We start from the raw sequence: 16,103 nt of genomic DNA on the forward strand, positions 1-16,103 counted from the left end.
AAGAAAATAACCCAAACAAAGCCTTGCATTGAGATGATGCACTTGTTATTACATCAAGCTAGCTGGCCCGCCATTTTGGACTTGAAGAGTGTGGGGACTGGACCGAGTTCCCGTCCAATCCTTCTCCAGTTTCGCGGGAATTTTTTCTGTTTTTCATCTGGTGTGTTCGAAATTCTAGAAAGCGATCTGTTTCAGAATAATTTTTCGATGGCACTTTATTCCTTTGGAGGGGTAAATGACCAGTGCAGTGTCACGTCATGGGCTGTGAAAGAAACAGGAATGCTTCCTTTGTTGTCTTGCGATAGTGACATGACCGCATGGTTAAAGCACAAGTAGAAGGGTTCAGGTGTGTCCGGGGAAGAAGAGGAAGAACTGGTGATGCCAAAGCTACAGGTGATTCAAAATATCAGTTAGGGATCATATACGCCCATAAATGGCATTTATCGTGATCTAGGGCACTCTTCTGACTGAAGAGAGATTTAGAGACGACGATATGTAGTTTGCGATATTGTCGTCTCAAATTGTTTGTTTATGGTTGATTGATTCCCATGTTAATATCCTGGGTCCTTCGGAAGAGCACTAAACATTCATCAAATTTGTCCAAAAAAAAAAACAAATACGATAAGAATAACTTGAAGGCAGTTTTGTCTGCTCGAGCTGCTTGTTTACATAAAGTTTGTCACGTGCACACGCTTATCATGCAATGCACAATTCAGTTATCGGTTTCCATCATTTACCCTTTTCGTCAAAGATCTTTGCAAACATGCTGCATCTAAGTTTTTCGACGAAATTGACATTTTCAGGGAGAAAATGTCATTAAAACGTCGTCGCAAAATTGACCGAATTAGTTGATATTATTGGATTTGCTTGGAATAATGCATAGGCAATGAACACACATATCTCGTACTTGAATGGGAACTGACCCTGAATCGTTCTGGAAGAGCACGGAAGATTTGTGTATAATTGTAGAAAAAATTGTTTCATTATTTAATTAAAAAAATATTTAAAATAATATATGTTAACTATTCAATTAAAAGAATAATGAAAAACTATACCTAAATAAGAGTGCTATCTGCTAAAACTCTCTAAAATTCATGGCGAGCCGCAAGCCTTAGCGACCGAAATATGGGGGAAAATTTGTCCCCCATCTGACCAGAAGGCCATTGTTTAAATTCAGCCAAGCATAGACCGTTGACAGCTTGAAACCATACTTGAGCTGAAATGCGAATCTCCTTTCGTGGCCTCCTGTGAAACTTTTTTTCCGACATATCTTTCAACCGCTCATTTTACCACACACTACTAGAAAGATGATGAGACGAACACAACTAAAAAATAGAACCTGACAGAATGAAAATCGCTCCAAAACAGTGCATCCGTTGGAAAGCTTGTGGCGGTGTAGAGGAGTTTTGCAACAAACAGGGGATAGCTCAGAATCAATATGCATTTATTTACCGAAGATGAACGAAGTGCAGCGATTTAAATTTAATAGAATTTACATTAACTATAAATTCAAATAGTTTTTACAGTAGCTTTCTCTGGAAACAGAATTTAAATAGGAGACTTCACCGGCCTTTTCTCAAAAAAGGGAATAGTCCCGTTTTTAATTCTGCTACCCCGAAATTTATATTTCTAAATCTAAGTAGCTTTCTTTTTCTTTTAAAAAAATTTTACGGGGGAATCGAAATGAATTTTGGTTGATTGGTTGCGTCCATCGCAGTTCCCCCTATTTGTTTTTTAATAAAATACCATTGCACAAACGGTCTCTATTATTTTTCATGAGCCATGACCAACCAAGTTCCCTTGCACTAAGCGAAGGCGACACACCCGATCGCTTGCTTTTTCAGGCGACTCACCCAGAAGAGCACGTGCAGACGGAACTTTGGTCGTTGTTTAGCTTTGTTTTGAATCACTCAAAGAATAAGTTCAATTACGAATTCTAAGCGTTTAGTTGACTCAATACAATCTTAGCAAGTCCCAAACAAAAGAAAATATATTTGGCAAACCGTTTTCCAAGACTATTTTACCTTATAAACTTTCCTAAGGCCTCGTTTTTTTTACAGAAAGATTCATTTAATATACACGTTTTACAAAGTCTTCTTGCACTAAGCGAAGGCGACTCACCCGATCGCTCGCTTTTAATCAGGCGACGCACCCAACATAAAAAGCACGTACAGAATACCCTGAACCATGTTCATGAATTTGTTTTCGGTGAATTATATCAAAGCTCTCTGCTCGTGAAAAATAATAGAGACCGTTTGCGCAGTCGTTTTTTATTAAAAAAAAAACAAAAAACAAATAGGGGTGAACCGCGATGGACACAACCAATCAACCAAAACTCATTTCGATTCCTCCGTAAAAGTTTTTAAAAGAAAAAGAAAGCTACTTAGATTTAGGGCCTTACAAATAACGAGCAAATTTAACACTCATGATCAGCCCTTTATCTGTGAAGTACCTTAGGTAGGTCGGTAGGGGTATGGGTAACACGAGCGTCTGATATTTTTAACGCGTTTCATTTCATTTTTATCAAAATAAAAAGCTTTTATGAGGTTTATACTTGCATGGAATAGCCCTTATTAATGGCTTTGTAGCACAATTTGCTACCACTGGGAGTCATATCCGCCTATTCGATACTAGGAAAACGATTGTTTTCATAGGCAGAGCTCCGTCCGGCTGTGTTGAGAACGCATGCAACAACGCAATATTACGCGATAATTACTGGCCTTATTGTTGTGCAAAGAGTGTTTTAACTGTAAGATAATTTTCTCATTAATTGAAAAGAAAGATCTGAGCATGAAGTGACAACTATAAATCGCACTGGATCACGATGAAGCATTTAAACATCGGCAACAAGCAAAACAGTTGAAAAAAGATCAGAGATATAGCAATTTGGCCACTACGTGTGTATGTGTATTATAAAACACGGACGTCTATAATTTTCAACACATTCCTTTGTTTATCAAGAAAATGTCGCACGAAATTAATAGAGCTTTTCGACTTCCTTCCTTCCTCCAGTGGAAGTTGTGCTGGGCTTGTTTCTTCCTAAACACTAGCTGTACGATCGGGAGCGCCACATTAAATTTGGCGGGCATTTAGGAGGTTTTGGCGCGGATATGTTCGAAGCAGAAATAAATAAATCGAACACTGTGCTTACCTTCAAGGAATCTTACCATTAATCGTCATTATACAAACCAGAATTAATGTGTCGCAAGGTAAACCTACTGATCTAAGGCTCAATTGGCCTCGCATTTGAACCAATGTGAAGAAGGAAGGCTGGCCATCTCCGGTTTTGAGAAGAGAAGCTTGAATTCTCCTAAACTGTCCGTTCTGTTTAAATGTTCTTGAAATACCAATTGCAGAAATTCTCGACCAGGAAACGGCAAAAAGTAACCCACATATACTCCATACAAGGTGGCTTGATCGGGCTGATCCGATCCGGAGAATAGTTGAAAAGACCGCGCTCGACTTTATTTACATGTATTTACCTCACCTTGTATTGTTTTAACCATATTAACAGACAGTTGCGAAATTTAGAATTGTTTCATCGCCTCTGTGAAGATCACTACCGATGACAGCTAATCTGACCCCTGCTAGCATGCACGAGGTCGGAGGTAAAATTCTAACAGGAAATTGAGTATAGCAACCGTCACTCAAGATAATTAGAAAAGGGACTTTACGCGGCTCCTCATGCCTAAAAAAACTCATAAAAATTTTTATTCTTTTTTGATAGCGAGGGCCTCTTTTGGTGAATAACCGCTGATTAGTTGTAGTGTAGATGACTCTGATGAAAAACTGCTGATTTGTTGTGCTCAGTGAACAGTACTCTAGATACTGTTGTAGCATGTGGGTGGACTGAGCCCTCTCTTGGTTGGTAGGAATACAGAAAAATAAAAAGTTTTTTCAACGTTTCTGCCTGTGAAATGTTGCTATTCAGTATTCTCCTATATATACTGCTATTTAAGTTCTAGTATTTGTCAATTTTTTTCTAATATTCTTAAGATTTTCTAAAATTCTTTTCGTGTCCAAAATTCCCAAAACAATTCCTGCGGAATTATGTAGCTAAGGCTAGTTTAAGTTGACTTATCTTCGACGAAACAGGCAAATAAAGGAAACCGGTGGAGTTTCAATGCAAGCTGGCTCCAATTGTGCATTGCCAAACTTAGCCTTGCTTGATAAGCGTGCCCACGTGACAAGTTGAATGTAAACAAACAGCTCAAGCAGACAAAAAACAGCCTTCAAATTATTTCTATTATTGTTATTTTTTTTATAAAGATATTGCTGCAATGAGTTTGTTGAATGTTTAGTGCTCTTCGTAAGGACCCAGGATATTAACATGGGAATCAATCAACCATGTGAACAAAAAATTTGAGACGACAACATCGTAAATTATATATCATTGTCTTTCTTCAAGCAAAAGAGTCCCGTTGCGATAAAAATCATTTGTGCGCGTGTATGATCGCTAACTGATATTTTGAATCACCTGTAGCTTTGGCATCACCAGTTCTTCCTCTTCTTCCCCGGACACACTTGAACCCCTCTACTTGTGCTTTAACCATGCAATCAAGTCACTATCGCAAGACAACAAAGGAAGCATTCCTGCTGCTTGCACAGCCCATGACGTGACACTGCACTGGTCATTTACCCCTCCAAAGGAATAAAGTGCCATCGAAAAATTATCCTCAAACAGATCGCTTTCTAGAATTTCGAACACACCAGATGAAAAACAGAAAAAATTCCCGCGAAACTGGAGAAGGATTGGACGGGAACTCGGTCCAGTCCCCACACTCTTCAAGTCCAAAATGGCGGGCCAGCTAGCTTGACGTAATAACAAGTGCATAATCTCAATGCAAGGCTTTGTTTGGGTTATTTTCTTCATAAAAGCGAAACAAGCTTTTTGTTATTCAGCTCTCCTAACCGTGGATGGATGGTTTCATTTTTTCAGCTCTAAAGGACTCGAAAATAACAGTTCACCTCGATACTGCTCACTGAAGCACGTATATGTCTGTGTAATCTACGTATGTATGGTCATGCTCCTTTGCTAATGGGTATTTAAAACAACTATTCTGGCTATTACAAGGTCAGACGAAGATTATATGTTAACAAACCTTTTGATAAGCTAAATTTATCTGGTAAAAATATAAAAAAATGGGCCTGAAAAAATATGGAGACTTTCCATGCTTGGAGTACAGCTTGGAAATATGACGTGAAACTGACTATAAATCAAAAGAAAAATTTAAGCCTCTTGTAAAAAGATTGTTACATATGTACATCAGAACATCATCATTTGTGTTCTATGGTGGTTACTGGGTTTTAAAGAATAAAATCACCTTTGTTTTGCTAAATTATGTGTTTGTTGCGCTAATCAGAGGCCCGTTTTAGATCAATTTTAAGGTAAGGATCGGTGCATTTCTAAACAACGAAACTGATTTGGCTTTGACATTTCTTTTTTACTGACCAAATACAGAATAAGGGCTTCTTGTCAACAATTTGGTTTGTTTATGGCCTGAATTAGGTTCAAAATTCCATTTTGCATCGCCTTAGAGGGGCATGAAGTGTTTGTTCCAAAAATTCAATAAACCATAATAAGCCAAATTTTTCTCAGCTGATTTTGATAACTGGGTGACTAGAGTAAACAGTGGTTAAGGTTTGGAAGTTATGCAAGAAGGCAGGTGAATATAGTGAAATTTTGAAAAATGGCTATTTTGGGTTGTAATTTTAACATCAATTTTGGCCAAACTCTAGCCCCAGGCTCCTCTCTGTGCAATACCTTGAGGACAAAGTTACATGCATGAACTGAAAGCTCTATTATAGTAGAGTTCATGGTCAAATTCATTTGGCAGCACAATTTACCAGTGGGGTCTTATCACACTTTCAAAATGCCCCCTGGAAGGCTGGGTTTTTGGTGCTCAAAGGGCAAAAATTGAGACCCCCCCTGTAACTCCAAAACTAAAACTCAGAGAAGTGAGCCAAAGTGGCTTTTGAAATATCTCATTATACCCAACTTCTGTGCCAAGTTTCAGCCAAATTGGTTGACCACAACTTTTGGCCCCTGGAACACTTTCTCAGACAATGACACTTAATTTGAAATACCTACATGTGAAAATTATAAAACCTTTGCGGGTAGTAGTATCAACAAATAATAGCATGATTTGTGCGTGATATTTGGCATAAATACCACTGACTCGTGATATTTCAAAATTGTCTCAAATTTCACGCGCCTAACGGCTCGTGAAATTACGTATAACAATTTCGAAATATCACTCGTGGTATTTTATGCTATCACTACAAATCATGCTATTACCTATACAAATTCTTTTCTCTAATATGAATAATTTTAAAGTTCGATAGCCGATAAACGTCCTGTGGCTGTGTCACGGTAACTGGATGTTTTTTTTTTTTTTTTTTTTTTCCCTGGTTAGAAACTAAAGTTGGGGACATTTACGTGTCCTACAAGCGATTATGAACAATCAGCTTTTGTCCTGGAATTGTCAGTATGAAAAATATAGTGAAAAGACATTTTGGGTGAGACTTTATTTTGGAAGGGGTGGGAGTAGAAGGGAGGCGGGGAGGGAATAGGGCAACTCGTGAAAAAGCGCGCTAACTTTAAAAAGAATTCTAAGCAAGTGACAATTCGGGGATTTTAAGCGGCTCGTAGTGACCTTTAAAATCAATTCACATAAGAATTGGTCTCAAATACCTTGTAAACCGGCACTTTTAAGCAGCTGTAACGCCACGATTCCCAGTTAAAACACGGCGTTAAGAGAACAACACATGTTTTAATCTGCTACTCAACTAGTCTCACAATCACTTCTTCGCGCATGGTTATTACGTCATGTCACGTTACTTACTTAGAGGGGTACCCGCGGGGTTTGCCTCGCGCCACACAGCCCATTTCCAAGCTCTAAACAGAGCAAAGTTTACTTGAAGGTATGTGTCACGTAATTTTATGGCGTTGTTTACGCCACGTGTGGCCCTAACCTTTTCTTCTTATTATTATTATTTTTTTCTATGGCGTTCAAAAGAATATTTTTAAAAAAATATCACCACGTTTGTCAGTCCATCATAAGGTTTCAGTGGACGAAATATCAGGAATTTTGATTTTTCATCATGTGCCACGATATTTCGATTAGGTTCGACAGTTAGTGGACATTCCCTCTGAATAACCTTACAACGTTGTTGTTTTTGTAGACAGTGAACCACCCAAAATAATGTGCCCCCAAAACATAAGAACGAATAACAGCCTCCACCAAAGTTATGCAGTTGTCACGTGGGTAGAGCCGACATACAGCGACAATTCGGTCGGCGTTGATCCGCTGGCCGAAGTGATTGTAACTAGCAACTTTAAGTCAGGACAGAAATTCCTCATTGGCCAGCACTTCGTACAATATACAGTGAGAGACAAAGAAGGATTGACAGCTAAATGCTCCTTTACAGTGGACGTGTTAGGTGAGCCATTTAAAACTTAATGTGCTGTATCACTGCAGAATTTTATGGTAATACATATTTTCAGTATCATGTTATGGCTCCAAAAAAGTAATATTTATACGTAATACGTTATGGCTCTGTATTAAAATGAGCGTTAACCTTAAATTACAATCTATTTTAGCTTTAGGTTCAGTTTCCATCTGCAACCAACAATGGCGTTGTAAGGACTGATAATGGAAATACCCTTTTATCAGCTCTTCAACGTCCATCAAATTCGCAGCTTTCTTCGCGGTCTGCCTCATTATTTCTTGGCCACATTGCCCCAAAAACTAAAATAAAACTTTGCCAAAGAAGAACAGTCGGCACCACAAAAATTACAAAACATTTAGAAATCACTCTTCTCGATCTTGCAACTTCCCCGCAAGCCCAGCCTATGGTGTTTATATGTCTTTTAACTAGTGAGATACGCCAGAATTTGCCTGTTGGATTTTGTAGATATTCGCGGACTTCTCAACCAACAAGGCTTCAAAAACCTTTCACTTTTACCACTAAATTCTTCAAACGTCATGGTGTTATCCAAGGTTGAATACCATCGTAGCAATTTTTTTTTTCTTCAGAACTTGTATCCGTACTTTTGGTTGGGTGCAAGTGTATGTGCGTTTAATTTTATTATGATATGTATACGTTCTTTATAATTATTTATTATTTAAATAACATGTACTTTTAGTTTGTTATTTAACGTATCTCATTTCCTTAACGTTGTTTCTTTGCTGCTATACCTTGTCTTTGAGAGTGCTTGCATTGCGAGTGGCTCCTCGAAATCGATTGTTAAATTGCACATATTCTAGGCATCCTACTGATGAACAGTTACGGGATACAGGTATTAATAGTCACAACAATATAGCTGAAATATACAGTCTGTCCCCTTTAAATTGAGAAAGAATAGTGCGACTTCCATTGATCAGTCATGAGTTGAGTACTAGTAGGCCCCGGCTATAGCCGCACTGATTTGCAGCAACTTTTTTTTAATTGCAGAAAAATTATTTTTATCTTCTTTTTATTTACACCAGGTATCATGTTTTAAATTTGCAGCAACTTCTTTTCATTTGCAGCGGGTCTTACCTTATGCACTGCAGGTTTTTTAATCATTTTCTTTCACGACAGATAATGAAGCACCCTACTATACATCATGTCCTGAAGACAAATTAATTGAAACTACTCAGGCATCTGAACGAGTGACCTGGACTATTCCACAGTTCCTGGATAATTCCAATAAAACTCCAATTGTAGAATATAACAAGAATTCTGGTGAAATTTTCTACCTCGGGGAGGTAATTGTTACGTATGTTGCAAAAGACCAGTCGAAAAACGTCAATGACAGCTGTGCCTTCAAAGTTGAAGTTAAAGGTAAATCGCTTGATTTAGCTTCTACTATATTTTACTATTTATTCAAATTAAATGAGTGCAAAACTCTAGATATCGCAAAATGTCTAGATAGCAGCAACAATATAGATAGCCGTATAAAAATCAATATAATAAACGCAAAAGATAATAAACGCTTATCTTTACAGCACAGGCAGTCCAAACTCACGTTAAGAGGAAAGAGTGTAAAGTAATTTACTTTATACCATAGGTGACGCGTGACCTTTCTGCTCGACGCGCCGGTGTCGCGTTACAGGCGACCATTGAAAATAGGAGACTTTGTATGAGAAATAAAATACTGAGATCTTCGAATGCTAAATAACGTTAAATCTAATTTTTCCTTCAATGAAATGAATAAAAAAAGACTTACCTGCGATGTATTTCACTTTTTTTCAGTGTCTGCTTGTCATTTTACCAGTTTTTTTGGCTTTATTGCATAACCACTGTTACTCCCTTCATAAGACGAACTTAAGGTGGCTGAATACTGTTTTACGGGCGGTCAGCGGAAACGTGCGTGACGGCGCGTGTTTTAAAATTAGACATACAAATATGGCGGCGAAAAAACAATAGTACACAGAAGACGATTTCTCAAAATCTACTCATTAGAATTCTGTGATATTTGGCAGAATTTTTCCTTTTATCGTATTTAGAGTAATGAGAACTTTAAAATGGAAGTTGAACAGACGAATGTTGTGACACATTTAATAATTACAGTTCAATTAAATTATTGATTATCCAAAAACCCGTCTGTTAAAATTTGGTCAAATAAGTTTCAAATGGTAATGATCTTATGATTAATTATAGTAAGCTGTGTGCAAGTTTATAGGAAAATCTAATGAGCGAATTTTGTGTAAACTGAGAAAAAGTGAAATTATAAGGTTGTATTCAATCCTTCATGTTGCCATGGAAACTACGAAAACGTCAACTTTTACCGGTCAATCAAAATCTTTCATCAGTACATTTTTCACTTGCCAAGTTTCAGCTTGTGACCAGAAACCTTTCTCTTGCCATGATTTGGCAAATGACATATAATCACAAACTGCCAAAACTGTGTTCACCCACCTTAAAACAATAAAACGACAAGCACATACCGAAACACAGTGGAATACATCGCAGGTAAGTCTTTTTTATTCATTTCATTGAAGGAAAAATTATATTTAACGTTATTTAGCGTTCGAAGATCTCAGTATTTTATTTCTCACACAAAGTCTCTTATTTTCAACGGTCGCCTTGAACGCGACACCGGCGCGTCTAGCAGAAAGGTCACGAGTCACCTGTAGTAAGTAAATTAGTAATTTATCCTCACTGCATACCTATTACCACATCACGGTAAACTAAGTTATGGGAGGAGACCGCAACAACTGTGGAAACTAAGGTATGCAGTGGGAGTTTAGCGTAGCCGCGTCGACCGGCACCAGGGGAGGAGGGTGGGGCGACAGAAGCTTCCTTCACCGGAACGCGGGCAAAATGACAACGATCGAGGCAAAACACGAGAATTTAAGCAAAGAGACCGCAAAGCATCATACCTGCAGAGCACGGCGGAATCTGAAGGATATAGCTCAAATTCCGTGATGCGCTAATTATGTATGCAGTGAGAATAGTAATTTATCCTCACTGCATACCTATTACCACATCACGGTAAACTAAGTTATGGGAGGAGACCGCTCCAACCCTTGACACCACGCTACAGCTACCTGACTGACCCCAAAAAGCACCCCGAAGCATACAAAACCACACAACAAAAGCTACAGAACACAATTTTAATCCAACCTCTCCCATTACTCAGAAATCCCCTTTAACCCTGATAGGAGGACTAGGGGTAACAATAACAGATGAAAGTGAAAATTGTTCAATTAGTACAAACGGGTTGCAGATTGTCGGGGTGAGACACAGGCACTGTGACCAAACCAGTAGCACTAGGAAGGACTTTCTCGAAGATCGTGAGAGACGCCGCCGCATCAGACGAACGGGAATAATGTTGAGCCATCTCCCCACTCTTCCAACCTATATACTGTGCAACCTGCTGTTGAGAACAACCTAGCAATCTCAAAGTAGTAGACAAACCCACCCGGAAACTATGAGGGGTTTCGCCGTCATGAAGCTTAGCTTCGGTGAGATACCCCCGAAGACGGTTATTAACAGCCGAGCCGACGAAAGGCCTGGGACTAATATCTCTACTGCGGTCAGAAGCCCGAAAGAAAAAACCCGAAGCTAAGCGGATCTTAAGTAAATCGCACACAGAGAGATAATAAGTTATCCAATTAACCGGGCACACGTCTGTTTTGCAAAAGGGAACCAATGCGAAAGAACGAGGGGGGTCTTTACGCAAAGTTTTAGAAAAGGTAAAACGCAACAAGTAACCCTCACGATCTTTTAATTTAAAAACCTGGCTGGCTAATAGGCGACCTAAATCCGATGCCCTGTCGCCCGTAAAGAAATCTATTACAAAAAAGGTAGCATCCCTAACCAAAATATACTGACTAATTCTAGACAATGATTGACTATCAACAATTTTTCCCCGTAAATGAGCAATTAAATTCTGGAACTTAACAAAGAACAATGGCACAGCTTGCGAAGGCGAAATAGCCATACCCGCCTGTTCGACGCGAACAAAGTTCAAGTATTCCTTGATGCGAGGATGCGCGATAGGATTAGTGTGGTCGATGCGACCAAGCTTATTAAAGATGGACTTGAGCTTTCCAAGCAGGGAGTCAACGGTGCCAGCGGCTAAACGGCGGGGGCAGACGCAAGCCTCTTGGGAACATGTGGGGACATGAACCACTGTTCGCCCCGACGAATCTTTATAAATGAGAAACTTAATAACGTCGCCTACCGTACAAGATGAAATTGTTTTAGGCGGGGAAACTGACGCGAGAAACGTAGATAACTGCTACTCAAGGGCTGACTTTTGACGTTGATAGGGCCGACGCTCAAACGAAGACCTAAACTCTTGAAAACGCTCTTGAATAACCTTCTCATCCACAGGACCCCTGCCACGGGGAACAGCTGACACCAAGGGCGCAGTGGGAACCCCACACGCTTGACAGAAATTGGCATCTGCGTCATTAGGATACAAGCACGAACCACAAAGACGGGCTGGTTTCCATGGTCGCGGAATCTAGCAGAAGACCATAAACGGCAAAAAATTAGAAAATACAGCGATAAGCCCACAAGTCCCACTGAAGACGTCGCGCCGACCAGACATGCGTGGAGCGAGAGGGAAAAAGCAACACAGCATCGTCGCCCTTCCTGCCAAGCAAAAGGCGATCGACTGCGACAGACTGAAGGAGAGCCCACCAAAAACGCCTGGGACGCAAATCTGGGACCACCAGAGTAAGGGCTCCATGGAATCCCTGATCCAAAAAATACCTCAATAGCGGACCGAGTAAAACAAAAGGCGGAAAAGCGTAAATGTTATGCTCCAATGGGATGGGCTGCGCAAAGGCGTTAACCCCCTCAGAGGTCGGAGTAGGCCAAGGAGAATAATGAGGAAGCATTAGACCAGAACGATCCCTTCGACAGTTACTGTCTAACGCCATAAGATCGAAGGAGTGAGGACCGAATCTGCGCTCCACTGAATTCCAGGCCTGTTCTGACAACATACAGTCAAGGTCCGAACACGCTCGAGAAGGTGCGTCTGCCATATTGTCGCGGGAAGGAACATAGTGGACATCAATAGCCAAGTTTAACTGACGGCTACACGCCAAGATTTCCTTGACAGAAATCGTTAACAGATGAATTCTTGCAGCCGAAATTGTCCAAGGCGGCCTTGAGGGTTCGATTATCAGTATGAATATCAACCCTAGAATTACGTACATGGTCTCGGAAAGCCAAGAGTGAGCGTACCAAAGCCTTAGCCTCGAGAGAGTTAATATCATCCGAAGCATCCATCCAATAGTCTCTGGACTCGATCCTTCTCCCGTCCTTAAAAAGAACTCCACCCCACGAGCGTTTAGAGGCATCACAGAACAGGGAGACTATACAATGTTGCTCCGACCTCCAAGGCAAGCAGTCTGACCAATCATCTAAAAAGCGCCAGTACGCGACATCAAAGCGGAGTCTTCCTTGGACTTTAGCAGCAGTCTTAGAAGAACGCGTAAGCTGGGCTATCGCGTTAAAGACTTCGCGGACGTAAAGCTTGCAACCAGGGATGGCTAAACTAAAAGAAACGGCCTTGCCAGCGAAACGTTGCAGCGTTTTAAGACTGACACAGGAGGATGACAAAATACTTTCCCGCAAGGTCGCGAACTTGGTCTTCTTATCCTGGGGAATAAGAAACGCCTGGCGCATAGAATCGCATAAAAAACCCAAAAAACAGACCACCGTAGAAGGAACGTACTGCGACTTGTCTATATTAATGAAATAGCCAGCTTCTATTAGAATGTAACACACAATGTAAGCAGCAGCTTCAGCTCTCTTAGTGCTTGGAAGAATGACGGAACGCATCGGAGAGGCAAAAAGCTGTCCCACATGACGGTCGTCAATATACTGTGACAGGGGAACCCCAAGGGAGCGGGCGGCATGCGAGACGACTAGACCTAAGTTATGATAAATATAGGCGCTGGCCTTCCAACCAAAGGGGAGCGTACGAAACACAAAAAAGAAATTATCCCACTCGAGCCCAAAGTACGTCTCAGACGACGGATGCAGCCGAACATGCTGGTAGCCACTCTTGTCATCGAAAGTCGTCTGGAAATGCCCAGGCAAAACATACCGGGGCAAATCCGCCAGGTGATCTAATTTAAATGGAAGATCCCTAATCCATAAATTTAAAAACCTTTCGTCGTGGCAGAGACGAGGCTTGGACGGCTCAATGGTAATTGGAAGGACCAAATGAGGCGGAGACACGACTCCAACTTCTCCCCAAACGGACAAAACCCCTGATGCCACCCACTGAACAATGGTATCGCAAATAAAATCAGCGAACTGTGCACAAATAGCAGCGTTCTTGATCTGAATGGAAGGAGGGGTCTGCGCATGGTAGAACTGCCCCTTAAAATCCCCCCTAAATGGGGTGAAAAAATTCTCCACACGAACACCATCCCGGAGAATCTCGAGAAGATCCACCGCACAGGAACAATCGGCCAGTAGACGTTGCCAAACAAGGAAACTTTCGTGAATCATACCAGCTTTAAAATGACCCGGGTCACGGAAGCGAAGGTTGGTCAAAACACCTAATTCCGGGCGAAAGGAAACCATCTCCGGAGAGGCCAGGGGGCCAACGAAGGGCTGGGTTCCCTGTGCCAAAGAGCGAAGAGGGACAGATCCGCGAAACTGTAAATACGAGTCCCGAGCCTCCAAGATCTGCGAGGCGAAACGAGAATGACGCGTCTGAAAAAGGGAGTAAAGGGAAAACCGTAAAGCTAGGCGGAGACAGACAGGGAAACCAACCCCTCGTTGACCAGGTCCAGAACAGAGACACATAGGAGGTCCCCCAGGGTCAACGACGAGAAGGGCTTTTTTTTTTTTTTTTCTTTTCAAAAAAAAAAGACATGGACAAAGATGAACACAAGCAAAATGTTTTATTTAACGGCGAAAAATAAAACAAAAAAGAAATTACGAGGCAACAAAATCTTTTAAATCGAACATCAAGCGAGTAAATCAGCGAGGGTTTACTCGCCCTCCATAACTAAGGGCTCCACGTCCCCGTCCGTACGGAAACTGCGCCTGAGTTGCCCTACAGGTGCGCGCAAAATGACCCAAGCGGCCACACTTGAAGCATGGTCCTCGCCCGAACGGTATTCCAAGCCTTGGACGTATAGGGCCAACGTGCGACTGACCAGACGTCTTGGAAACAGACTTTAGTATGGAAGCGGCTTCTTTAGCGACCTTAGCTCTAACGGGGTCTCCCAACAGCCCTAGCAATAAACGCTGCAACTCGGGGGAACTGAGAGAGTCCCATCTCGCTCGTACCTCGTCAAGGGCCGCGGCATATTCTTCAGCCTTCTGGTGTGCTTGGGTGCGCGCGAGGCGCACTAGAGCTTGTAAAATGTCCAACACTTCGAAACGGTCAAAAGCGCTATTAGAACGGTTAAGGTATCTTCTAAGGTTAACCAAAGTACCCTCGATAGTTTCCAAAGTTTTCTCCTGCTCAAGGGCTCGGACCTTTCTTTCTAACTCAACCAAACGAACATCAGCCTGACAGACGAGAGAAAAAATTAAAAAAAAAAACAAAAACAAAGGTAAACGAAACGAAAACAACAAACACGGTGGCAAAACGGGACGCATAGAAGCCGATTAAATTTCCAAAAGGAACAGAAAGCACCTAAAACAAAAACTAAAGTAGACCAACCAAAGTCGTAAAGAAAAAACATTGCCAAATCAGCACGACTAAGACACTTCGCTACAAAGCGGTATCCCTCAAATATACATATAAAATGGAAAACTACGAGCAAAAGTGGAAAAGACATAACCATAAGGTATGATAACGATCTAACCTTCCTGTCTCCCTTGTTGATCTCATTTACCTTCCGCTTCTCTCAATAATGACCACTAATATAATTTCCTCGCCTAAAAGCGGTATCTCATTATGACAAAACAGAAACTTCAATTATGCAAAGGTAATATACACTCATTCGCTACCAGTATTCCTCGCTAAGAAGCGGTACCTCCTAACAAAAAACGATAAACAGGCTTCGCCTTGAAGCGGTATCCCTTCGCACGAAAAGCGGAAACTCCCAATATGCCCAAAAGTAAATTATGTACAATCACTAACACAACTTCGTCGCTATAAGCGGTATCTCCTCGAGTAGAAATATCGACCAACGTTCCTCGCAATATAAAGCCGTATCTCCTCGTTTGTGAAGCGAAAAACCCCCCAATCGGAAAAATATACGCTTATCTTACCACCACCATTTCTCGCTATAGAAAAGCGGTATCTCCTCGCTAACAAAGCGGAAACCTCAAGCACTCACTTTCCTTTTCCTTCCCAAACTTAATAGATATAATATGTTTATAATTTTGTTTGTTTAACGAGCGAGCACAGTTAAGACTAGTAAAGGTCCTCTAATTTATGCCCTAAGGTGTAAACTTCTTGCAATAAAGCGTGAAAAAATCTGCATAGATGAACTAACACCTTAGCAAGCCGCTGAAAGCGGTAACTAACGAAACAACAAAAGGAAAACTTCTTACGCTACAAATAAAACAGCAAACTCTAGGCTCGAAGCGAAAACCCTAAGAAGACGTGAAAAGGTGACATACGACTAATATCCCGCGCCATAGGGCGGAAAAACCTCGCTTACAAAGCGGCAAAAAACGCT

At 41.0% G+C, this 16,103-nt stretch overlaps 1 protein-coding gene across 1 annotated transcript in view; it reads left to right on the forward strand.

Moving 5' to 3' along the window:
- LOC140940206 (sushi, von Willebrand factor type A, EGF and pentraxin domain-containing protein 1-like) overlaps positions 1 to 16,103 on the forward strand; it is a 111,047-nt gene that overhangs the window by 21,122 nt on the left and 73,822 nt on the right. The window contains exons 7-8 of the mRNA XM_073389125.1: positions 7,186 to 7,443; positions 8,587 to 8,829. Of these exons, the coding sequence (XP_073245226.1) occupies positions 7,186 to 7,443; positions 8,587 to 8,829 (501 nt within the window). The remainder of the gene's footprint in view (positions 1 to 7,185; positions 7,444 to 8,586; positions 8,830 to 16,103) is intronic.

The sequence above is a fragment of the Porites lutea genome, chromosome 6 (assembly GCF_958299795.1).
Source record: "Porites lutea chromosome 6, jaPorLute2.1, whole genome shotgun sequence".
In the NCBI taxonomy this organism is placed as follows: domain Eukaryota; kingdom Metazoa; phylum Cnidaria; class Anthozoa; order Scleractinia; family Poritidae; genus Porites; species Porites lutea.